Source organism: Hyaena hyaena, unplaced genomic scaffold, assembly GCF_003009895.1.
Source record: "Hyaena hyaena isolate Hyena2069 unplaced genomic scaffold, ASM300989v1 scaffold_266, whole genome shotgun sequence".
Taxonomy (NCBI): Eukaryota; Metazoa; Chordata; class Mammalia; order Carnivora; family Hyaenidae; genus Hyaena; species Hyaena hyaena.
In genome coordinates this window covers 1,871,050-1,897,631 of record NW_024080900.1, presented here as the reverse complement: position 1 = coordinate 1,897,631, position 26,582 = coordinate 1,871,050, and the positions used below count along the sequence as shown (strand labels likewise).

The 26,582-nt window shown below is 41.8% G+C and overlaps 1 protein-coding gene across 1 annotated transcript in view; it reads right to left on the bottom strand.

Moving 5' to 3' along the window:
• Window positions 1-26,582, bottom strand: part of AGBL1 (ATP/GTP binding protein like 1) — a 492,407-nt gene that overhangs the window by 343,905 nt on the left and 121,920 nt on the right. Inside the window, exons 14-16 of the mRNA XM_039245764.1 lie at window positions 23,403-23,551; window positions 22,062-22,149; window positions 13,409-13,553 (exon numbers count right to left, since the gene is read on the bottom strand). Coding sequence (XP_039101695.1) covers window positions 13,409-13,553; window positions 22,062-22,149; window positions 23,403-23,551 — 382 coding nt within the window. The remainder of the gene's footprint in view (window positions 1-13,408; window positions 13,554-22,061; window positions 22,150-23,402; window positions 23,552-26,582) is intronic.

Here is a 26,582-nt window from a genome sequence, read left to right as displayed (position 1 = left end):
CTTGATCCATTCATCTGTTGATGGACACTTAGGCTCTTTCCATGTTTTAGCTATTGTGGAGAGTGCTGCTATGAACATTGGGGTACATGTGATCCTATGCCTCAGCATTTCTGTATCCCTTGGGTAAATTCCCAGCAGTGCTGTTGCTGGGTCATAGGAGATTTCTATTGTTAGTTTCCTGAGGAACCTCCACACTGTTTTCGAGAGGGGCTGCACCAGTTTACATTCCCACCAACAGTGTAGGAGGGTGCCCGTTTCTCCACATCCTCGCCAGCATCTAGAGTTCTCTGATTTGCTCATTTTAGCCACTCTGACTGGCGTGAGGTGGTATCTCGGTGTGGTTTTGATTTGTATTTCCCTGATGATGAGGGATGCTGAGCATCGTTTCGTGTGTCTGTTGGCCATCTGGATGTCCTCTTTGGAGAAGTGTCTGTTCATATCTTCTGCCCATTTCTTCACTGGGTTGTTTGTTTTTCGGGTGTGGAGTTTGGTGAGTTCCTTATAGATTTTGGATATTAACCCTTTATCTGATATGTCATTTGCAACTATCTTTCCCCATTCTGTTGGTTGCCTGTTAGTTTTGTGGGTTGTTTCCTTTGCTGTGCAGAAGCTTTTAATCTTGATGAGGTCCCAATCGTTTATTTTTGCTCTTGATTCCCTTGTGAAAAGCTCAAGTTTTTATCACCATCAAGTAGGCATCAGGGCCAAGCAGAAACTGCCCACCTTGTTCCTTTGAGAAATAACAAGCCTGTTAGGGACATGAAACAAATATGAATCCTATGAAAATATGTATAAAATGTTCATAAAATATATCGTGAAAAGGGAACAGTATCCTCGGAAAGTAAAGGATGTGCTTAAGTGTGGAAAGCATTCACTGTAGAAGTGGTAGGCAGACAAATGGCTCTCCCAAAGGTCTATTCCCTAATCTTTGGAACCTATAAATATGTTACCTTCCATGGCGAAAGGGATTTTGCAAATATATTAAGGATTAAGGTCTACTTGAGATGGGGATTTTCTACTGCATTAATTTGCTGAGGCCAATCTAATCGCAAGTGCTTAAAAGCAGGCGATTTCTCCCATCAGCAGAGAGCCAGAGACAGCAGTATGAGGACTCAGGCTGTCATTGCCACCTTTGAAGATGGAGGAAGCACGTCAAAAGCCAAGGACCATGGTGTCCTCTAAGACCTAGAAAAGGCAAGAAAATGGATTCTTCTCCAAAAGCCTCCAGAAGGAACACAACCCCAACACCTTGATTATGTCCCAGTGAGACCCATGTTGAACTAACCTAAAGAGCTATAAACAAAACAAAAGCTTGTTGTTTGAGCCACTAAGTTTGCAACAGTTTGTTAGAGCAGCAACAGAAAATTAATACACAAATAAACAAGAAAAGAACTGTCTAACAAAAAATGTTAGCGTCTGGGTAAAAATAGACTAAAACCTATTGTACTCTATTGAAATATCTGGGTTTCAAGGAGAAAGAAAAAGTCCCAAGGAAAGAAAGATTCCCAGATGAACTCAGCCTTGGGAATAGCTAAAACTTGACCCTGAGTCATTTTCTCTTTACAGTTGAAACCCCAAGTTATCTGCCCACACATGGCCTACTGACTTTACCACTCCCCGTCTGCCTCAACATAACTTTACTAGTCTAGGAAAGTCTTGCCCAGGAAAATATAAATCACAAATAAATGTATTGTTCATTCCAGGAAATGAACTTCAACAAGAAGTGCTTCAACAGAAAGCAACAACTGACTCTGATTCAAGACTCAAGGAGCCCCTGTCCTCAAGATTCTTGCCTATAGTGTCCCTCAATCTTAAACCACTGTGTCAGGATCTTTACCCAATGCTAATCAACCCCCACATTTAAAAAAAATCTTTATTTATTTTGAGAGAGAGAGAGAGAGTGCATACACACACATAAGCAGGGGAACGGCAGAGAGAGAGAGAGAGAGAGAATCTCAAGCAGGTTCCAGGCTGTCAGCGCAGAGCCCAAAGCAGAGGTCTAACTTATGAACTGTGAGATCATGACCTGAGCCAAAATCAAGAGTCAGCACTCAAACAACTGAGCCACTCAGAGGCCCCTAAATAACCTTCTTTTAATAAGACTTTTGTAAAAAAAAATTTTTAATGTTTTATTTCTAAGAGAGAGACAGCATGAGCAGGGGAGGGTCAGAGAGAGAGGGAGACATAGAATCCAAAGCAGTCTCCAGGCTCTGAGCTGTCAACACAGAGCCTGACGCGGGGCTAGAACCCATGAACTGTGAGATCATGACCTGATCTGAAATTGGATGCTGAACCAACTGAGCCACCCAGGCGCCCCTTAATAAGACTTTAAAGACTTAATAAATATCTCACCTTTTCCCTACCCCTTTGAGATATTATGAAGACCCTGTCACATTCTTCCTTGTCAAATATATTAGTTTCCTCTCGCTCCTATAACAAATTGCCACAAATTTAGTGGATTGAGGCAACACAAATTTATTGCCTTACAGTTCTGGAGGGTTAGAAGTCCAAATTGGGCCTTATTGGGCAAAAGTCAAGGTATTGGGAGAATTACACTCCTGGAAGCTCTAGAGGATAATTCATTCCCTTGCCTTTACCAGCAAGTAGAGGGCACCTGCGTTCCTTGCCTCACGCTGCCTTCCTCCATCTGCAGAGCCAGGAATCCATAATTCCCACCTCTGCTTCAATGGTCACATCCTCTTCTCTGGCCCTGATGCTTCTGTCTCATTCTGTCATGTTTGAGGACCCTTGTGATTACACTGTACCTGACCTGATAATCTAGGACAATCTCCCCATCTCAAGACCCTTAACTCGATCACATCTGCAAAATCTCTTGTACTCTGTAAATTAACATCTTCACAAATTCCAGGGATTAAAATGAAAGTATCTTCGGCTGGTGGTGGGGGCAGGCTGAGTAAGGGGAGCCATTATTTTACCCAACACACCAAGGGAAGCAATAAACTCAGGTCTGTATTAGAAACACGTTGCTCTGGTGATATTTCTGGGACAAGCATTTGACACAATAAAGGAATCAGAAGAAGCATGTCTATCCCAGATTCAAGAGAAGAATGCAGCTGAGGCCCATGTACCCAACCAAACCTTTGTACTTCATTCTTGTGATTGTTCATCAAGTAATGAGTACCAGGTATTATTGAGATGCCCTGTGCTGTTGATACTGAGGTAGTCATCCCCCCCCCCGCCCCCCGCTGCAAGGAGACAAAGTAACTAAGGAAGCGTACATACCAATATACACAAACCAAAAGGTCTATGTAGCTAGCTAGCTATGAACATGGAAGAAACCCCAGGGCAGATGGTTTCCTAGGCTAAGGTTAGCTTCATCTCTCAAGACCACATGCGTCCCTAGTCAAGAGTGATTAGGGCAAAAGAAGCTGTGCCTGGGAGTCCAGAGACCTTCACTGAGCCCTTTCCATGTATGCTGTGTGGTTGTTTGGCCTGTGTCCTTTCTCAAGGATGAGTCAGTTTGGCTCTGGTAAAGCCTAGTCTTGTGTGTTTGCCAATCTAACTAAAATCAACATGGCTCCTCCTTATTGAGAAGAATGGGGGATTGTGCCCTACAATGAGGATTCTTTTTAAAAGGTGGGCATGTTTATTTGTGCATGTAGATAATCCTATAAATGTACAAACACATACATACAAAAACTCACCCTTGGGTCTTACTTCCTTCTGCAATATTAGATGCCAGAGGGAAAGGATTCCTGCTTAGTGTTTGAAAGTAGGAAAGATTGTTACCCAGTAAACCTACCATCAGCCAAGTGTTTGCTCATGTGCAAATGTGGCACATTCACATGTGCAACGGCTCAGAAAACACATCACCTTATCCCTCCTGAAAATAATAACTTGAAGACATACTGCCCCAAATCAAACTAACAATATAAAAGGACAGTCCAGTTAAACAAGTCCTGAGTCTACACAACTATTGAAACTTGGTTAATATGTAATACAAATAAAATAATACAAATATAAAATAACAATACAATTACATAAAGCAAATATAAATATAATACAAATATAATAATACCATTATAAAAATAATTATGTAAGGAGAAAATACATCTTATCAAATCCTAATAATATCATCATCTGGTTCTAAAATGAAATTATAAAGAGTTGTGCAAGGAAAGAATTAAGTAAAACAAAATATGAACTTTTTGAACTTTCAGACTTAGTAATATTATATAATCCTTAAAAATGGAAAGGCAATATAGCAAGATCACTAAGAAGGTAGACTCTTATGTCAAACTGCCTAGAATCAAGTTTGGGCTGTGGGTTCTGGAAAAGTTATGTAAATTCTGTACTTTACCTCTTTGTGACTCAGTTTTCTCATCTTTTAAATGTGTATAAAAATACCCACCTCATCCAGTGGTTGCTATTTAGCCATATATGTGTGAAAAGTGCCTGTCATATAGGAAACACTCAATTTTACTTGTTATTATTGATAAATAGAGGTTCAAAAATGTTTTTTATTAGTTATTTATTTATCTTTTTTTTTTTTATTTGAGCGAGAGTACACCTGAGCAGTGGAGGGAGGGAGGGAGGGAAAGAGAGAGAAGGAATCCCCAGTAAGTTCCATGCTAAATGCAGAACCCAAAGTAGGGCTCTATTCCATGACCCTGGGATCATGACTGAGCCAAATTCAAGAGTCAGACATTCAACCAACTGAGCCACCCAGGCATCCCCAAATGTTTTTTGAAGAACAAAAAGGGAAACACTAATTGAATTATAGATACTAAGGAGAAAAAAAAAATCAAAGAAAATATGGTCGGTCCATGTTTCGTAAGAAATAGAGAGTGAGGGAGGGAAAAAGAGAGAAAATGAAAGAAAGAAAGAAAGAAAGAAAGAAAGAAAGAAAGAAAGAAAGAAAGAGAGAGAGAGAGAGAGAGAGAGAAAGAAAGGGAAAAAGAAAGAGAAAGAAAGAAAGAAAGAAAGAAAGAAAGAAAGAAAGAAAGGAAGGAAGGAAGGAAGGAAGGAAGGAAGGAAGGAAGGAAGGAAGGAAGGAAAGAGGGAGCGGGAGGGAGCGAGGGAGGGGAAAGGGAAGGGAAAGGAAGAAGGAAGGGAGAATGGGAGAGGAAGGAAAGGAGGGAAAGAGACAGGAAGGAGGGAAAGAAGGAAGGGAACAAGAGAGACAGAAAGAAAGAAAAGCAAAGAAGCATGGAAAATAGCATAAAATCAAAATGACAGAAGTAACATCCAAAATGGTTGTAAGGATTAAACAGCCTTATTAAGTTACAAAACCTTTCAGATTCATTTTTTTAAAATCACATTGCATATTGTATATAAAAATACTTTCAGAGAAAAGAAAAAATACGTAATGTGTATGAAAAACACTCCTAAATTATCTATTTTGTTTGCCTCCACTAAAATATTTTAGGAGAGAAATATTGAAACTTAAGGAATAAGCAAACATAAATTAAAGCAGGCGCAGTGATAGTAATATATGACAAAGTCATATTTAAGACCAAGTACATTAAAAGGGATTTAAAAATCTTATTTTGATAAAGGGCACAATTCACAATGAACATATAAAACTCATAAATTTTAACAATCAACTAACATAGAATGAAATATACAATGCAAAAACAGCAGAAGGGGAAAAAATAGTACGAGGAGTAGAAGAGTCTTTAAGAAAGTGTTGAATAAATCACATGCACAAAATAATGATATAGAGTGTTTGAATAGTACTATTTTTTATACATAAATTCAAATTTTAACTTTACAGAGAGGATTGTTGTTTCTTTTTCTCAAACATCCACACAACTGTAACTAAACTTAATCATATACAGGGCCTTTTAAAAATTCTCTAAATTGGGGTACCTGTGTGGTTCAGCCAGTTAAGCATCCAACTCTTTATTTCAGCTCAGGTTATGATCTCACAGTTTGTGAGTTCAAGCCCCATGTCAGGCTCTGTGCTGACAGAGCAGAGCCTGCTTGGGATTCTCTCTTTCCCTCCCTGTCTGTTCTTTCCATGTCTCTCTGTCTCTTCAAATAAATAAATAAATTTTTTAAAAAATTACTTAAAAAATAAATACATAAAAATAAGAAAATTTGAATTAAAAATAAAAATGCCCTATGGTTTCCCCCCAAAAGTAGAAATTGTACAAACTCCACTATCTGACAATAATTCAGTGAAGTTAGGGATGTGTAAAAATGGTTTGAAATACAGCAAAAGTCAAACTGTTAGGGAATAGAAAAATATCCTCCTGAAAGAAGGAGGAAGAAATTCATGTATGAAATTCATGTATGAAAAGGAAAATCAATATTAAATTAGTGTCATTAAAGCCTTGGTAGGAGAAATGGACATCTGGTCTACCGGGAGAGAGGGCACAGGGCAAGAATGGAAATGTCCCTTTCAGAATGTCATCCGTCTTGCCATCCCAGGTAAGGGAAATTGTAGAAACTTAGTTAAGAGCATAAAGATGGGGCTCCTGGGTCACTCAGTCAGTTCACCGTCCCACTTTGGCTCAGGTCAGGATCTCATGGTTTGCGGGTTTGAGCTCCGCATCAGGTTCTGTGCTGACAGCTTGGAGCTTAGAGCCTGCTTTGGATTGTGTCTCGCTCTCTCTCTGTGCCTCCCCTGTGCATGCTCTGTCTCTCTCTGTCTCTCAAAAATAAATAAACATTAAAAAAATTTTTTAAGAGAATGAAGATAGTTGTGAATTTAGATGACATCCTCTGTGATCATAAATTCTTCTAATCACTTTCATAAGTTCCTGGGTGATAGCTGCTCCCAATATTGGTTATTTCTGAAATCTGGATGGAGCAGACCCTGTCTCACTATCACTCACAATTCTGGGCCTCCAAACTGGGAAAGCAATATTCTCTTCTGCAGCATCTCCCCTAAAATGTATTCTGCAGGATATTACTAAGTGCTTGGGTGTGGACACGGAGGTTGAGGGGTGGGAAATTCACAGCCAAAGCACTCGGAACATGGTAAGTTAAAGAAAATGATAACATTTTCATGGCTGCAGAACTTTTCAGATTCTTTAAAATGACAATATCCTGGGGCACCTGGGTGGCTCAGTTGCTTAAGCGTCCAACTCTTGGTTTTGGTTCAGGCCATGATCTAATGGCTTCGTGAGTTCAAGTCCTACATCGGGCTCTGCACTGGCAGCATGGAGCCTGCTTGGGATTTTCTCTCTCCCTCTCTCTCTCTCTGCCCCTCACCTACTCATGCTGTCTCTGTCTCTCTCAAAATAAATAAGTAAAGTTAAAAAAAAATAAACGAAACACCAATACACACTGCGAACCTAGAAGAAAAACTAGCAAACAGTGCCTCATGAATTTATGTGACCAATACATTATTTTTCTCTAAAGATCACAGGATAGTGGAATTGTATACAATATGCTTTGGAAAACATGGTGTTTGCTGAACTGCTTCTATTATGATTTTTTTGTTTGTTTGTTTGACATTTCATTATGGCTACAAGTGTCCTCATGGGTGTGGGGGAGCCTTCTCAACACAAGAACCAACCATCATTCTGTGATGTCACAAAGCTACAAGTAGGCCATAGCCCTTTGGTGTCTGATGCCAAATCTAAAAAATAATAATAATAATAATAAAATGTAGATTTTTATAAACCATGTAACCTGCTTCCCAAAGCAGAGTTGGAGTCAGGTTGGTCTAGTACAGAAGTCATGAAACACAGTTAGGTATGAAAGAAAAAAGTGAAAAAGAGGGGTACCTGGGTGGCTTAGTCGATTAAATCTCCAACTGTTGGTTTTGGTTCAGGTCATAATATCACAGTTGATAAGTTCGAGCCCCATGTCAGCCTCTGCTTTGAGAGTGCAGAGCCTGCTTCAGGTCCTTCCTCTCCCTCTCTCTCTGTTCACTTGCTCTCTCTCTCTCAAAATAAATAAACTTTAAAAAAAAAAGTAAAAAAGCAAAGAAACATGGTGCCCTTGAACACAGTCCTTCAAAACAGCAGCACCTTACAGAGGCAGCCACACTTGTATTGAGCCCTGTGTAATGTACAGAGATGTCCAATCACGATGTCATACAATGAAACTAACGTCACATTGTGCATCAACTATACTCAAACAACATAAACAACACTGTCCCCCAGCAGCAAATGCAGGAGGAAGCAAAGTTTCAGAGTTTTCTTCTCCTATGAATTCTGTTAAATGTTCGATTATTATATTTTTATGATTAATAATATCACAACTCAACAACACCTACCATCTTTTAGCTTAAGCTCATTTTCTTGAAACTACTTTTTTATGCAACCATCTCCCCGAATCTCCTCACTGAAATCACTGTCCCATTCCACCTGCCCCCAAACATGTAACACCTCTGCCCTTAGGGCATTACTCTGGCTCCGGTCATACAGAAGACTTCCAGAGGTAAACCAACTAAAACTTCTGTGGGATTTCCTGTATTGAAAGAGCTCTGTATTGTTCTCGGGAAAATGTTTTGAGGTGAATGCTCCCGTCTCGGGTCCAGCAGGGCCACGTGTAATTGGATGTTGTTGGGCTGAATGATGAGAGAAACAGGGCTTCTGAATGCATGTGCCAACAACCAAGTATAATCACAGCCCCACAGAAGCCACGGGGGAGGGTTTCTTTACAAAAATGGGAATGCGTTCAAGGCAATTATGGGAACCCCAGAGAGGTTGTCTTCTTAGAAGAAAATCCCACCTCTCCACGAAAGACGCCAGGCTGATAAGGTAGGCTGCAGCCTTATGGGTGCCTCTCCACAGGAATCTTCTGCCCCCTTCTCCTTTAAACTTCCAGAAAAGACTTCACTTGGCCTCACCGAGATACCCCGCGATGGCTACTGATACAGTGAGAAGCACCCACACTGAATATCGTTCTTTTGTTATTGTTATCCTCTAAACAGCCATACTCTCTGTGCCCCTAATTCAGAAGAAAGCTCACCCCTAAGGAGATGACCTATTTTATTTGTATGCAGACTAGTTCTCAGTTGTCACCCAAATACACTTGTCGGAGACTGGAAGGTCTCTCAGCACGGGAGGACAGATGACATGTATAAGCTAAATGAAAGCCAAAGAGCACTGCGGGAGGGTTCTAATGGGCTTTGTCCACCTGCCCCCACCTGTCAGTGGCTGACTCTCTACATTAAATGGACTTGCTTTCAGAAGGAAGAGAAATGATTCATCTCCAGGTGTCTGCTCATAGGTTTGCTGATTAGAAAGAAAAGATTAATTTCATATCCTTTTTCCATTACAAATAAATGAACTTATATTGCAAATGACTTGAAAAAAGAGAGTAAAAAACATAATTTCAATCAACTACCCTAAGACAACCATCCGTAGCCTTGGTATTTATTTCTTTGGGGGTTTTTATTTGGATTTTTTAATTTTATTGTGGAATGGGATGGGTATATTCCATCAGCCCAGTGGAGAAAATGATCATGCATCATTATAAAGGGAATAAATGTCCTGATGCTTACCATCTAGTATTGCTCACTACACACCCGTACTTGACTAACACTTTCCATGTATCAAGTAATTCAACCTTCACAATAACCTATGTAGTAACTGCTTTTATATTCTGAGCCTTTTTAAGACTGTGCAAATATATTCTAATTCTCTCTTTTCTTTCCTTCTCCCACTCATTTTCTTTCCCTATGCTATCAGTCCATTTTACCTCTGAAGACAATGGTGGGGGCACCTGCCATTTCACCATGTCTGGTGAAAAACCACACTCGAAGTTTCAGAAACTCATACTCTCTCAATGTAAGGACCCTACTTATGATCACTTTTCTTATCTATTGCCAGCTCATACGGTTATAAATTCCCAGGGAAATCCTATTTCCTTATCCTCTAAAATGTCCATCAGAAACTCCCTTGGGGCCCCATTTTCAGCCAGTACTACCAATGGCTACCAATCCACAGCATAATCCAGATACTTTAAAAAGTATTGCTAACACTTGAACCATCACTGGAATTATTGACAGGTTGCCATGGATGATTAAAATAGAATTCCATGTGCTTGCTTCATAATTATAATAACATTATATTTCTTTCTTTTTGCTTTATTTTAATACTATAATTTGGACAATTATCCAACAGAGTTCCTGGCAAGCATCTGGAAGATATCAATTTGAAAGAACTAAATGCTAATTCTCTTATTATAAGAGAATAATAAAGTTTTTTAAATTGCAAAAATGTATTCATGTTGAAAAACATCCAATATACATGTCCTCCACTATAAAAATGTCTGTAACTATTAAACATAATCCATATTATAAGAGATTTACAAATTGCAAATTCCACATAGAAATGTATTTTCCACCCCTCAGCATAACCCCCAAGTAATATGCAGTTAATTCTGCCCGTGGGGTATCATTCATATTTAATTTATCACTGATCTGTTGGAAGAAAAACTATTTCTCCCTAGGATGTGTCCAAAAATAAAAATGACTAGTGTGTGCTATGGAATATATTCATTGTGTCCAGGATGGGAGGAAGTGGATTTTAGTAGAAGTCACTGAGTCAAGTATTGTGTTAAACCTAGAGGGAACAAGGATCATGAATTATTGGAAATGTAAAACCCAAGTGACTATATGCATTTTTCAGTTTCAGGTAACAAATGTCTTTCTTACTCTGTTCTACTCATTTAGGAGAAACGATGAAGTGTCCCTTTTCCTTGGTCTCTTTTTCATTAACTGTCCTCAAACTTCCCCAATGGAAAGAGATTCCCAGCCAATAGGCTAAGCAATAAGCCAATAAGCATCAATTCACAAGATCTCTCTTTCTCTCCCTCTCATCAAGATCAAGTAACTGGGAAGAGAGGGGGGTCCTCTTATCTTGTGTTTTTGCCCCCCGCTCAAGACAAAATTATCCCCCCACCATTTACTCTACTGGTTTCTAAGCTATTTGTTGATTGTAAACTTCAGATGCTGTGGTCTGACAAGAGCACACAAGGTAAGTAGGTCCTAAAGGCATAAGCTGTAACTGACATACAATAGTTGTAGTAGCTATGCTTTTATAGGTATGTGCAACCACCAAGTGGAATGGTTGTACAATCTCTGATAGCTCGGTTCAAGTCATCAACCCATGGTTTTTACCTGAAACACTGAGTGCCATGGATACAGTTTAGCTGGATAGTATTGTTCCCCAAACACAGTTCCATTCTCATCCCAAGATGGTGCCAGCAAGCTGATTCAATGTCTGACACTTTTTCAGGCAAGGCTTGACTGCATTCAGCATCTTACTTTAAGTTTTACACTTCAAAACACCGTACAGGCACCTCACAAGAACCCATCAGAGCATCTTGGGATAAGAATGGGACTGTGTTTGAGGCACCTGCATCATTTAGTCAGGTAAGGGTCCAACTGTTGATTTCAGCATAGGTCACAATCTCACGGTTCATGAGTTTGAGCCCTTCATTAGGCTCTGCATTGACAGTGTGGAGCCTGCTTGGGAGTGTCTCTGTCTCTGCCTCTGTCTCTCTGTCTCTCTCTCTCTGCCCCTCTCCTGCTCATAATCTAAATAAATAAACAAATAAATCTCTAAATAAATATATATATATATACTATGGGGAGAGGGGAAGAATGGGACTCTGTTTGGGGAACAGCACTACCCTCCTATGCCACATCCATGATACTTGGCATTACAGATAAAAACCATAAAAACCATGGGTTGATGACTTGAACTCAACCATCATACATTATACAATCACACATCTTGATACTACATGTGCCTGTACGAGTGGACTGTGGTTGTGCATCATAGCAGGGAAGGACTTTGATCTGATTCCAGAGCAGAAGTTCTTCTGAGTTCCTCCTATACCTCTTCTATAGTCAAGTAGAAAGGGCACAGGAACAGCCTTCAAAGGCTGATGCTCTGTTCCCTGCATGGCCACTAGCCAGATGTGGGGTGTCTAGGCCTCCAGGTTTGCATCTGCAAATGATAAGGGTGAATTAGACACTTTCTCAAGTTTTATACTGACTGCCACTGAGAATCACATCAGAGTCTAAGATATTCCAACAAGTGAAAAGAACAGTATCTGGGACCCATGGATCACTCCCCCAACAGGAAGGGCAAACACACAGGCAAAGAGGAATCCCCTTCCTCAGTCGACATTTCACACGCAGTGCTTCTCAGGCAAGACAATAAGCGCAGCTGTTGAAGGCACTCGTGAATCTTGCCTGCTCTAGGTCCCTAGAGGCAAAAAGCATGTTTTATAATAAACATAGCTTGTTACGGCATAGCTCGTGACGCACATTTCTTGGATTAACTTCTTGAGATCTCTAAGTGCGATACACAAATAATACTAGTTGTGTATCTTTTGCAATCTGGAAAACAGTAAAAATCTCTCTTTAGGCAAGACAACATATGGGGAGAAGGGCAGATGCACTTTCCCGAAGCAGTTAGCCAAGTGGTTTAAGATATGCCTTCTCGATGGAGGAACACTTGCTTTTATACCTGAACATTCCTTTTGAAGGCAAGGATGTTCCTGGTTATTATCTTTTCCAACTCCTTATCACAGCCTTATGATGAAAATGCTCATCCTTTAGGCCAAGTAATAGATACACTTACACATATAACACACATTATTATAAATCTGCTAATAACATTTTGCATTAACACAGAGGATGAGAGTGCTTTATAGAAGATACTTTTAGCTCGTTAATCCTCGGGAGAGCCTTGAAGTCCCTGGGGGGAAAGGGACAGCTTGCCAACTTTTCCAATGACAGAAAACTGCATGGTTTAAGCAGTTTGCTCCAATTTGTCTACGGAAACTTCAGCAGGGCCTCACAGAACGCAGGGACGATAACTTCAGGTTTGGACTGCCGGACACCACGCTCCTCCCACAAACAGAGTAAGGCCCTTGTCTGCAGGATTTGTTGTTCACTTCTTCCACTCCTCTCGGGCACCCTGGGTCCTTCTAGCATGTTCAGCCAGGGGAACCGCTGATGATAAAAGCCTTAGTTGCTGCTTGCTTGTGGGCTCAAGGAGTGTCCCCCAGCTTCATCTTTACTCTTTCACCTTCTGTTTCCCTCCTCTCCAAGGGGCAACGCCCTTCAAATCTGCCTCTCAGCTGATCTTACGGTTTCTACCCCCATTTCAACTTGATAATCTCCCTTCAGTCTCACGACTTCATCTTTCACCTTGAAGGCTCCTTAATTAAAAACAGAGCCCCCTGTGAAACTGCCCCACCTCCTGCACATGACTTGTGCATGAGGGGCACTGCATGCTACTTGGACCTTCAGAATGTCACTGGTCATGCCCCCAGCCTCCTGCTCTGCCCAAGAAAGAAGATGCCGCAAATATCAAGCCACCAAGTCAGGGACAGCAAAGCCTGGCTCCCTTAGGAAGGCAATAGTTCCCCCTCCCCAGGATGTCGGGAACTCCTGAATGTTTCCAGAGAAACCTCAAAGGGCCTCTTCGGCCCAGCTGGGGTGATGCTGTCAAGAGGAAGTTACCATGAGGGCAGTATAGGTGTAGGGATAGTGGTAAGCCAGGTAGCAGGCATCCTCACTGTGCGGGAACTTGACCACAAAGGTGAGGGTATAAAAATGCTTCTCAGATGCTCGCCCCATGACAGTGGTGCTCTGGCGATAATGATTTCTAAAAGAGAAAGGAGAAGAGAGAAGATGAGGGAGAGGTTCCAGATGCTATAAACCTCTCATGTTATATATACTGGCAAAACGTTCTTCGCTCTAACCACGTGGGTGAAATTTAGAAAGCAGAGAAGCTGCTGGGTCATGAGCCAAATCAGAAACATCTAGGTAGGTCCATCTGTCTCCTAATGGTGGCGTACATGCCAAGAGCCTTCCCTTGCTGTGTCTGCAAATGACACCTGTAGAGTCACTGAGCTAGAAAATAGACACATATGTGGATAATTCTGAGTGTCCAAATGTGTTATGGTAGACGTATACTTTATTACCCAAATATGGTTTCCCCCAGCCACTGTCTCTCCCCAGATCCCATAGAGTAAGTACAGCCCATCTTTCCCTTGTGCCCCCAAATGGGTTTATTAGTAATCACTGCTACATATTGAGTTCCAACTCGACACTTAACGCATATCATGTTATGTTATCCTTGCAACAATCCATTGTGTGGATGAAGGAATGAAAGCTTAGAAAAATTAATTTGTCAAAGGTTGCAAGGCTACCAAGTGGCCGAAACGGGACTCAAACCCACATCTGTCGTCTGCAAAGCCTTGGTTCTTTCTGCTATACAATACTTGCTTCCCAAAGGAATACATTTGTCACCCCAAATGTGGTTAGGCTTCTTATAGCTTCAGAGTGCACATTTTCCTTTGTCAAAGATGAAGAACCAATTTTGATACTTCAGAGAACAGTATCAAAGTAAATTGCACCCAGAAGTACATTCTGAGCAATATTTTCCCCACATGTTGCCAGTTATGCCTGCGCCTCGCCTGTTGATGCTGAGACAGCTGTGCGGGCTTTCCTGAGAAATGTTATCATCAAGACCGCATTAAGATGCAAAATACACCCGGACACCAAAAGATGTCATTCCACCTTTGAACATTTACAGTGTTGGCTCACTTGTCCGTTGGGCTTTTGGGTTTTTACTGGGGGAAAGGGTGGGGAGAGGGAAGCAATAGCAGGTAATGAATCTCTGTTCTTGCAAAATGTAAAAATTACAGATTCTTCTTTCTGTCTTTTTGCTACCTACATGCCACCCTCCACCAAAAAAAAAAAAAAAAACCAAACAAACAAAAAATCAAGCAAGTAATAAAGGAAGAGACAGTAAACCTACTGTCTTGTTTCTTGTGGTTTTGTGGTTTTCCAATATTTCTAAAACTAGGAACAGTAGTCCCACAAACTATGTGCTGACACATTCCACTTGCCTCAGTTTCTGCCTGCACAGAATGCTGGAGCCCTGGTCATTCTAGGGAAAGAAGAATACCCCCTATGGTGTAAGCCCCAAGTCCTTCTCCCTGCAGCTTTTTAGCACGACATTAATAGGACCCCCTTCCTTTGTGACTACAGCCCTAGAAACTTCCACAAGGCATCTTCACCTATGATGCCATCTGGGTCTTGATACCTAATTGGGTCTGCCTTCTCCGTATTTCCCCAAAGTTCTGTACTTTCTCCAGGGCTAAGGCTCTGGCTATTAGAAAGTATGTAAAGAAGCAGATGGAGGCTCAGAAAGCATGCAAGCCACATATGCTCTACCTTTTATGCTCTTTCTGATTTCACTCGTAAAAGGCTCCATTGCAAATGCTCATTCGGTTTACACCTAGCTGAATGCCAGGTGCTGGTCAATTACACTTCTCCACAGAGGAAGAACCAAAGTGAAATGAAATGAACCAGTCGAAATGATCAAAATGTTGACAACCAATCAAAATGTAGATGAGCATTTCAGCTGTTAGCATACACATGTGAGCATACACATGTGCACACACCCCACATACACATATCCGTGAAGGCAAAGGCAGGTGGAAGTATACACTTCAGGCCTCTCCAACCCCAAGATTTTTGTCCGCTGACACTGGACACAGAGCCTGCATCCTTCCTCAGGTATAATAGATTTCCCTGAGGGCCCATGGGGATTGTCTCTTTTTACATGAGCCTTGCTTCTTTGTACACTTCCCGCTGTGCTGTTAAGTACCCTGAAGTCACTTGACATGCGCACACGCGCGCACACACACACACACACAACTGCTGTAGCTTGGTGGGCAAGATTCTCATGGGCAAGACTAAAAGCACCCCATTGATAAGCTGGTCCTCCCCAGAATGGTTGCAGAATGCTGGGATTTAAGAAAAAATGGACATGGGACACCTGGGTGGCTCAATCGGTTAAGCGTCTAACTTTGGCACAGGTCATGATCTCACAGTTCGTGAGTTCAAGCCCTGTGTCAGGCTCTGTGCTGGCAGCTCAGAACCCGGACCCTGCCTCACATTCTGTGTCTGCCTCTCTCCCCCACTCATACTCTCTCTCTCTCTCTCAAAAATAAATAAGCATGAAAAAAAAATTTATAAAAGGACATTACCTCATTTCTGATGAATTTCTGCTAAAGGAGTTTCCATCATGACCCCCATCTAGGGGTCTAAACCCTAGCTGAGCCTAAAGCAAATGTCAGCTCCCCACTAGAGTCTCCATGCTGCACCAGGAGATGACTCTACCAATATTGAAAACTTTCCTCTTCAGGGACCTCTGCACTTTCCCAAGATCACCTTCTTCAAACCGACATGTTCCATAAATCTCTAACATGAAACACTTGGCTTGCAACAATTTAATCTGTCCATGATAAAGTTAGAGTCTAACCACAAGTCATTTTTGTTCCCCCAGTTATGATGAGAACATGCTCAGGGATGTTTACAAGGCAGTAACATTCATCCTTTATATTTTAAGTGGTTCCCATACTCTTCCTTTGTACAGAAGAACCTTTCCCTCTTCCTCATTCAGACTATGTCTTCCTTCAAGATTCAGCCCAAGAGTTTCCTCTTCCAAGAAGCCTTCCCTGATTATCTGCCCTTTTACACCATTCTTGCCACACTCTGTCTCTCCCTCACTGCTAACACTTTGTGACAGGGATGAAGCTTATCCATGTGTGTATCTCCATGCTTGGCACAGCTCGTGGACATAGCAGCTGTTCAATTAAAGTCTGTAGAATAAATGGACCTCTAAGGTTCCAGAAGTAGTAATTAGAATGCCTAATATATTTCACCTCTAATCCTCCTGGTATCTTTTTAAGGTAAGTGTTACCATCCACACTCTACAGATGGGCAAGTTGAGGATCACAGACGGTAAGCGTCTTGAGCAATTCCACATGGGAAGCTTAGTAAGCAAGACTCGACCCCGTAAGTGGGCTTACTCCAAAACCAAGATTTCTCTTATTATATCACCTGTCTCTTGGGAATGGGTAAGAAGACAAGAAGTCTTTTGGCCCAGTTCAGCAAGGAAGAATGTGAAGTTTGGTCTTCATAAATCAGGGCTGCTTATAAATTTAAAATCTAATGTAACAGAAGGAATGTAAAACAAAGCAGATGAGAGCTCATGAAAATGAAACAGATCGCTGAGTCTTTAGGTCATTGGTGCTGCTAAGAAATTTCTACTAGTTAGAAGCAACTGCTGACATTCACTGAACATCTATTATGTACCAGACACTGTTCTTAGCTTTCCACATGCATTGTTTCTCATTTCATGTACTCCTTGGGACAGCTCCAAGGGGAAGATGCCGTTATTGTCTCCATTTTATAGATGGGGAATCTGAGGTCGAGGTTGGAAAACTCTGCCCAAGGTCATACCACTCACAAGTGGTAGAAGTTTGATTCCAAGAACTTTCTCTCAGAGATCTGCTCTTCTAGACGGAGAAGAAGCCTGATGAAAATCAAGCGCGTTCTCAGATTTGCTCTTTCCCAGCTAGGTCCCGTTGGGTCAAAGATGACCCAGGACCAGATAGAGCCAGCTACTCCACAGTTAAAAGGCTCCCCTTTGCTTTTCCACCCCCTGAACCATTTGTCTTAGGAAGAATACCCACTTTTATAATCATAAAGCCTTCAATGAAGCAAGAAGCAAAGTACACAAATGCATAGTTATGAACTCAATCTATTTCCATTTGTACTTAAAAATATGCTGGGAAGTCATTTTTTTTTCCCCTGTGGGTGCGTGAAATGAGCAAATGCCAAGAGAGAGAGTGAAGTAGATAATCTTATAATGACGTTGGCTCTGTTTAACATGGGCACATCATTTCACTTAACAGGGTCTAATAAGGCAGAGCCGCCAAGCCACCGGCCTTCCCTGTGTCTGCAGCGTTACTAACATTCCCTCCGATGCCAAATCTCCCTCCTGAGATCCCTCGCCAGGATGCACAATGGCAGAGTTCTGTATGACATTCATCTTCATGAGTGAGCTGTTCCGTCTCCTCTTGCGAGCGGAGATAAATGTCAGAAGAGATCAGCCGTTGTGTATTACACGGCCACTCCGAGCGCGCGGCTTCCCCCGCCCTTTTGCCCTTCGGCTCCAAAATTACTTTAGACCTGAGCTGGGAACGAATTCGAAAAGGTGTGAAGCTGTGTATGTTAGAGGGAGAAGCGGGCTGTAGGGAAGTAAATAAAGCAGAAATGGAAACCGTCCTCGCTTACTTTAATGGGATGCATGGAAAAAGAGGGCTACCCTTTTATGTCCTGCCCCCACCTCACCAAGGATCCCTTTTATTTTCGGGTCTACTGGTCTGCAAGGTGGGTGGGAGAGGGGGAGGAGACAGAGGAGGAGAGGGTACACTGGGGTGTGGAGCAAGAGAGTCAACTGCACATAGGAGAAAATATTAGAATTTTTCCTTCAGTGTATTATGATCAAGGTACTAAGAAAGAAACTCGGTTGTCTAAGGTTTAATATGGTGACGGGCATTACTGCCCTTATGGCGTCCACGTCAACCTAACGTGATGAATAGTTATAAAGCCAACTTCAGCAGAGCAATCTTATCCATTCTCGCTTTCTAGGGCTGGAATGTGAACAACACACTATATTTTACCTCTACGGTTTCCATGTGTCAGGATGGCTGTATGGGAAGAGTTCTACACTTCCCTCATTCTTTTGCTTTGAACTTCAGGCAAGGTAGTTAAGTTTGCAAAAAGCCTACCTTAGTAGATTTATAGATTATATTACCTAAATTAAGCTAAACCTCACAATACAGGCTATCAGGGTTTGTTTTCAAATTCTGCTTAGAAGCCACAGATTGAGAGTAATATTAAATTTTAAGCACCAAGGACCCAAAATATGGGAGAATGGACATGGCCTACCTCCTACTTTTCACACTAGCTCTTTCTCAAAGATTCTCATTTGTATAAAAATAAGCTAATGGGATCTGGAAATTAACCAAAATCTTTTCAAAATTATGCAAAAGGCTATTGATGACTGTATTTTTCATGGTAAACCCTAAGGGTATAGTATGTCCTGAGTTATCAATAGTATAAAGATACAACAACTTAGGGGACACCTGGGTGGCTCAGTCGGCTAAGCGTCTGACTCTTGATTTTGGCTCAGGACATGATCTCAAGGTCTGTGGGTTTGAACCCCACATCGGGCTCTGTGCTGACAGCTCAGAGCCTGCTTGGGATTCTTTCTGTCTCCCTCTCTCTCTGCCCCTCCTCTGCTTGCTCGCCCATGTTCTTTCTCTCTCTCTCTCAAAAATAAATAAATGAAAAAACTTTAATAGAATAAGAAAGATATAACAACTAGGTAGACATTTACAGTTATTATTTGTTCCATCTTGTTTTCATCATTTATAATTTTAACTCTCTGCATGTCTTCCAACATACATAATATATTAGTATAGCAATGCACAAAATAAGCAATTAAAATAATTTAGGAAAAAATCTATATTAGAAGTACATGCATGACTATGTCTTACCAAAACAAGCAAGAGGTCACTTTTGAACTGATGACAATCAGACCCACAAGGCTGTCAGCCCCTGCCCTTAACTGGTTATCGTTTGTCACTTTTTGAAGGAAATGAATACCCCATTCCTTTTGAGTGTCTTTTTCTCCTCTACCGTTACACGTACGTACTCAGGTATAATGAGCGCCCTAGGACCTCCTTTAGAACATGGCACTAAATCTAGGAACTTAACAGCATAATAAAAATATAACTTCTGGGGCACCTAGGTGGCTCAGTCTGTTAAGCAGATGACTTGATCTCAGCTCAGGTCATGATCTCACAGTTCATGAGTTTAAGCCCTGTACCGAGCTTTGCGCTGACAGTGTAGAACTTGCTTGGGATTCTGTCTCTCCCTCTTTCTCCCTCTCCCCTGCTCACTCTCTCTCTTTCACTCTCTGTCTCAAAATAAATAAATAAACTATGAAAAAAATAGAACTTTTGAGTTTCTGATGACATGTTGGAGATGAAGAAATAGGGAAGTAATGTTCTCTCAAATTAATACACCAGGGAGAATAATGACAGGGGTGAAGCAAACACATCCTTGAGAGCAGATCAACTCAAAGACTTTGGTGGGTAAAAAGGGAGAAATATGTTATATAATCCAAGACATTCTGCAATAGGGAGAGGCGTCCTGAGTTGTGGTTGAATAGAGACACACACATCTATCCTGTTAAGTCCCATTATTGGAAGTATGTTAACATAATGTGGTGGATAATTGTAAAACAAACTCTGTTACAATGTGGCAATCTTATCCATTCATCTCTGCTGTATTCATGACTGTAATATGAAAAATGAATTACATTACACATTCATGGTTTTCATGTTACCTCTCTGTTGCTCTTTAATCACATAACAATTGTCTTGTTAATGAATCTAACTAACAGCTATTAACATTAACGCTGGCTTTCCTTTAGGCCAAGCCTGAGCTTTTGCATGTGTGGCTTCTTCTCCCTTTTCTCTTCGGCAGATGCTCAGTGTTTAGTCCTCGTAAGCCTGCTCTTTATTCCCCACCTACCAGAGCAGCAGCCGTCAGGGAGAGCTCTTCTCCACTGGGAGAGAATACTGAATGTCGTATTTGTCCAGTCTCTTAACTAAGCTCCAGATCCAAGTGGTGGCAAGCCGATCTTTCATGTTTATTTAGCGTTACTATTTTCATAGGACACACCAAGGTTCAAATTTAGACTTCTGCTGTTTTTCCCTGCAACTGTTGGCTTCTACCAACTAAAGATGATTTTCAGTCTAAACCTCTTTGGAACGTATACAGATCCCGGGAGTGGCTAGATATGTGGGCCAGAGAGTAATTGCCATATAGGTGAATGGAAAACCAACAAAACTGTACTATTTTGCCATTATTCTAAAGAATATGATGAAAATATCACCCAGGTCCATATCCTAATACATCAAGGGCTGAAGACTGCCAACTCTTTTATTACAAACTGTAAGTCAGCCCAGTTCTGTGTTTTGTAGACTAGACTTATCTCTATGGTGATTTTTGCCTTTGTCTGATAGAGCAACACAATTCCTGACCTTTCCTATCCATCAGTGCTTCTCTCCTCTGTCTCAAAAGCCAAAAAGCATGAGAGTATATACTCTCTTTCTTTTTTATCATTAATAACAATCTTAAACTCTAGAATGTCTGATAATACTCTTGTAATATCAGAAAGAGATACAATTTGCTTTCTCTAAGAAAACAAGTGCTAGCCTATCAGTTTTTACAAGAATCTAGCAACGAGCTAATAATTAATTACCTATTTCCTGCCTGTCCTACCAATTCCTCTCCTTTTTTTATCTTATAAATTTGTATTTTATTTTCTGTCAAAAGAAAATGCACAAATGAGCAATTCATGGCTTTGGGAATCCATTTCTTTTATCAACAAATACAGATAATTTAAATTTCATTACCACTTTGTAGAATAAGTTGATGAAACTGGCTACTGATCAAGGGTTGAAGATGAATTCTGGAAATGCTCCCTCTATTGTTTTTTTCCAAAAAACCGTCTTGCCGTGGAGGAGTAGTCACTTAAGTGTATCTGTTACAGACCCACTCCCGTCTACTTCAGAAAAGTGAAGCACAGGATGAGAATAGGCCAGAACATCTCAGAATTTTTGCTCTCACCAGGATACGTGGAAAGAAATGAAGGATGTTTTGGTGTACTAACCACTAGTTGAGTCTGTACAAGTTCTAATGTATGACAGCAAGGTCTAAGGGTTTTAATTTCCAAGTGAGGACAGGTGAGTTTTCTGAAAATCAAAAGATTTCATGTGGCACCTGGATGGCTCATGGTTAAGCATCTGACTCTTGGTTTCAGCATTACCTTGAGATCAGGTCATGATCTAACACTTCATGAGTTCGAGCCCCACATTGGGCTATGCGCTGACAGTGCAGAGCCTGCTTGGAATTCCCCGTCTCCTTTTCTCTCTACCCCTTCCCTGCCCACACAGAGCCTGCTCGGGATTCTTGGTCTCCCTTTCTCTCTGCCCCTCCCCTGCTCGCTCGCTCTCTGTCTCAAAAAGAGATACATAAACACTTAAAAAATGATTTCTTGGGCCCCACTATGGGTGCCATTTAACATGCCCGTGCTTCTGAAGGGCATTTGCCACTAGGACAGAGACAAGTACAGCAGACAAGCAGAGATGGCTGAGGTCTACGACATCACCGTGGAAGAGAGGAAACAGGAAGAATGTAAGAGGGAGAAAAGGAGGCTCACAGCACTGCGACTTACTTGTAATAGCAGATTTCATAGCCCATCCGTATCCAGGTGGGTCTGCCAAGAAGAGCCTCCTTCACAGAATACAGAGTCGGCTGCATCCCTGCACAGAACAAAGGTGGGATTAATCACTGGGGGAAGAGGAAACGGAAAGGGGGCTGTGGTCACCTGAATCATGGCCCTCCAAGGTATTCAGGCCCTAACCCCTGGAACCTGTGAATGGTACCTTATACGGTAAAAGGGATTTCATAGATGGGATTAAATTAAAGATCTTGAGATGGGGAGAATATCCTGGTGGGCCCTAAATGCAATCACTTGTGTCCTTTTAAGAGGGAAGGAGAGGGAGGGTCGACTTCCCAGGGAAAGCCATGTGACCGAAGCAGACAGAGAGAGACTAGGAGATGCCATGCTGCTGCTGGCTTTAAAGATGGAAGAAGGAGCCATAAGCCAAGGGATGCAAGAAACATAGCTCTAAAAGCTAGGGGTGAGGGGGGGACCAGAAACTTCTTTAGATGTTCCAGAGGGAGCATGGCCTTTCCAGCACCTTGACTGTAGACCACTGAAACTGACTTTGGACTTGTGGGCTCTGGAATTGCAAGAGTAAATCCATCTTGTTTTAAGCCACCAAGTTTGTGACAATTTGCTACAGCAGCCATATAGAGTGAACACAAGAGTCGAGGTTCATACTTTCTCTTTCTATTTAAAAGAGTCTATTTAGTCAGTACAAAATAGAGGAAGTAACCTGTGTTCAGACATAGAGGTATGGGAACACTTATTCCTTACTCAAAGCCACTCAATAAATTAGTATACGATCTAGCACTAACTAGCAGAATTTTCCATTCCTGGAAATGTTCAAAATAAATGTGAGCTGCTAGTCAATTTGTCCTTTAAATCTCTCCTCCAAAACGGCCACAGGTATTCAGTAGAATTTGAACTTTCCCCATGTTTTCTAGGAGTTTAAATCAGCGTTGTCCAATTGGATCGTGCCATTTTCCTCTCTGGGACAAATAGGTCAATATATTGGCTCCTGTTAGATTTAGGCAATGAAGAGAAGGAATAAATGAGAGGTCTCACCAACCTCAAAAAGTTCAAGGTGAGGCAAGGCAGTCAGGAAGTGGTGGAATGTTGTGTATGGTGTTAACATTCCACAGCAGAGTGAGAACTTCCAGCCTGCCTTCCATGGTGGCAGTGTGCCACAAGTTGGCCACCATCTTGCGACACTTGTGATCAAAACATTCAGCCCAACTTCAAACCCTTTGGGAACCCAAGCAGGGCTTCCGGTAATAATCCAAACCAACCAGAGGGGCATCATTCCTGGTGTTAGCCAGAAGATATTTGTTCCCCAAGAGCTCATACCATAATTAAACTGGCTGTTGGGCTTCTCACAGTTGATGATGTTGAAGCGGTATGGGACAGCAGCTCTCATACCGCTCACCTTGAAGTAGAACCACTGTTGATGTTGGCTGCTGTTCACATCAACATTGACAAGCAAGTCATACTCCAGCCTGCAAAGTCAGAAGTAAGATTGAAGGGCCACGAGTCTTTAAGGTAACTTCCAACAATGAAGAGTCTACACGTGTGAGATTCTAGATGACAGATCTACAACCCAGGATCTCAGCTGGCGGGTAAGTTACAATGATCATACTTATCTCACAACATTGGACACATTGGCTATAGAAATTTGGGGAGAGGGGAGAGGGGATCCTCTTGGTATTAAGAGGATCAATTACACAACTGTAGCATATCTTTTTATTAAACTGTGATGAATTTTCTCTCCAGTAGGAAAAAAACGCAAGTGTAAGATATCCCAGAGAAACTTCAATCACATCTGGTTGGATATGTCATTACTATTCGATGCTACACATTACTTTTGAGCCTCAGTCTCCTCATATGGAAAATGGAAATAGTGTCTAAACTTGCAGTGCTGTTTGTAAAGATCAGGTGTATGGTAAATGTAAACCCCCAGCAGAACAGCAAATGTGAATTAGGCTAGCAAAGCAGGAGTTATGTGTTCTTTTTGTCCCTTTTTAACTGACTTAACTTACATGCAGTAAAGTGCACACGTTTTAAGTGTAAGACTCAGTGAATTTAAGTAAATTCATCTGGATGCTCCCGTTTGACAATTACCCAGATCAAGATACAGGCCATTTCCAGTGCCTCCAGGAGACTCTGGTATGCCCCCTCTCAGTCACTATCTGTAAGGGGAATCAATTTTTTGAGCTTTAGCAACAAAATTAACAATGCAGTTTGGACTTCAACATTCTTATGGGTATATTTCATTTTCAAAAAATAGTATTGCTGCATCCCCTTGGCATGTTCTTTGAGCTGCTCTTCTAGAAAGGGCAATGTTTTTGCCCAGATCTGTTCATACTCTGCCACTTTGGAGCCCTGACCGCTGGCATTTGCAGTGAGATTTGTGGAGGGCGGGGCTTTGCAGCAGGCATAAAAGTAGAGCCATCTGATTCAGGCCCACTGCCCACAGTGTCCCTCTAAGCATCGATCGAACCATCCAGCCCGCCATACAACGAATGCAGCATAAACCACTGAGTGATGCTCATGAGGACAAAGTTGGAAAGACAATGGCCCTCGAATTGTCTCCTATGCCCACAATCCTGTCCAAAAACTGATCATAAAAAGTCCTGGCCTAGAAGTAGGTTTGTTTTCTGTCATTTGACAGTTACCCTGACCAAAACTAATCAGTTTAGGATTCCACACTCCAGCCAAAGGCAGATATATGTTATATGGAGAGATAGACCAGAGCAAAGGCCAGCAGCTCAGGCACATCATAGACTGACCACTGTACCACTAGGAGACCCCCGATTAGTTTTTCTCTCCTGGATCCCTTAAACATGATATACAGAGAAAAGGAGTAATAAAAGCAGGCACCAAAGCAAGAAGTTAGAAGCTGAGCTGGCAATGAAAGGAAAAGACAGCTGAGAAGGACTCTCAACATAATTGCTTTTCTATTCTTCAGCCCAAGTAGCTCAACCCATATTTGTTGTATATGTGGGACTTCCTTAAAATAGTTGATGCACAAAACAAACAAAAAAGGATTGCCGGTTGCCTGCTACCCCCCCCCCAAAAAAAAAAAAAAAAAAACAGAAAAACTTCGAAAATGACTCCTCAGAGAGGAGTGCCTGAGTGGCTCAGTCAGTTAAGTGACTGGCTTCAGCTCAGGTCATGATCTCATGGTTTTTGGGTTTGAGCCCCACATTGGGCTCTGTGCTGACAATGTACAGCCTGCTTGGGATTCTCTCTGTCCCTCTCTCTCTGCTTCTCCCCTGCTCTCTTTGTCTTTCTAAAAAGAAAAGAAGTAAAATATGCATAAATAAATATATATACATATAGATATATGTCCTCAGATAGATACAAAGCAGGCCAGGCTATATTAAGTCCTATACTCTTGCTATGGTGAAATTGCATCTCTGAAGATGAGCTAATGTTGACTGAGGGCTTACCATGTGCCAGGTACTATTCTAAGAGCTTGACTTGTTTTTAACTAACTCTCAAAAACATCCCCATGATGTGGGTGCTATTACTGTCCCCATTTTCTGGGTGAGGAAAGAAAAGGCATGGAGTTAGTTAGGTAATTGTTCAACGTCTCCTGGTGGGAAAGGGGTGAGGCTACTCTGGCAGTCTGATCCCAGAGCCCATGACCACCACTCCTTTAACTATTCTCCACAGCTCTTCTCAGGAGTTTACACATAGAAGATGGATTGTATATCCTGACTTTTGGCAATGACAAATGTAGTTCACGCTGGTGTAGAAGAAAGAATTATAACAGCAGTCTCCTTTTCACTGGAAATTTGTGTTTTGTTTCCCCTGCTTTTAGTTTGTGCAGTCCTAGATTTTCCCGGCCTGTGAAATACTTTTCTTTTCTTCTTTTTTTTAATGTTTATTTTTTAGAGGGCGCATAAGCAGGGGAGAGTCAGAAAGAGGAGGGTAGAGGATCCAAAGCAGGCTCCACACTGATGGGAGCAAGCCTGATGTGGGGCTCAAACTCACAAACCTTGAGATCATACCTGAACTGGAATCAGACACTCAACCCACTGAGCCACCCAGGTGCTCCTGAAACACTTTTCTATGAACAAGAGCTCAAAGAGGCATGACACTACACATGCCCTTGAACTAAGGAGAGCACACCTCTCCATGGGGAGTCCAATGTTCTTGCCACCTATGTACACAGCTATAGTAGCAACAGACACGAAAAGGTAAAGGACTAGGGAACCCCATGTACCCTGCTGCGTCAACAGAACCAGCCCTGGCATCAACATAAGTACAAACATCCCCGTCAAAGGACTCCTGCGCCCAGGTATGGAGCCAAGGTCAGGAACATAGGTGTATTCGCAACATTCACCTTTGGTCTCCACCTTGCTACGACATTAGCTAGTGAGCCCCCTAGTGGTGCGCTGGTAAATGTGTAACAACGGACACGGAGGAAAACTTTCACTTGTGTTTGCCAGTCATCAGGGTATAAACACTCCCACCACGGCTGATTTCAAACTACCAGTGTGAGGCCGCTGTGCTGAGAGTGTG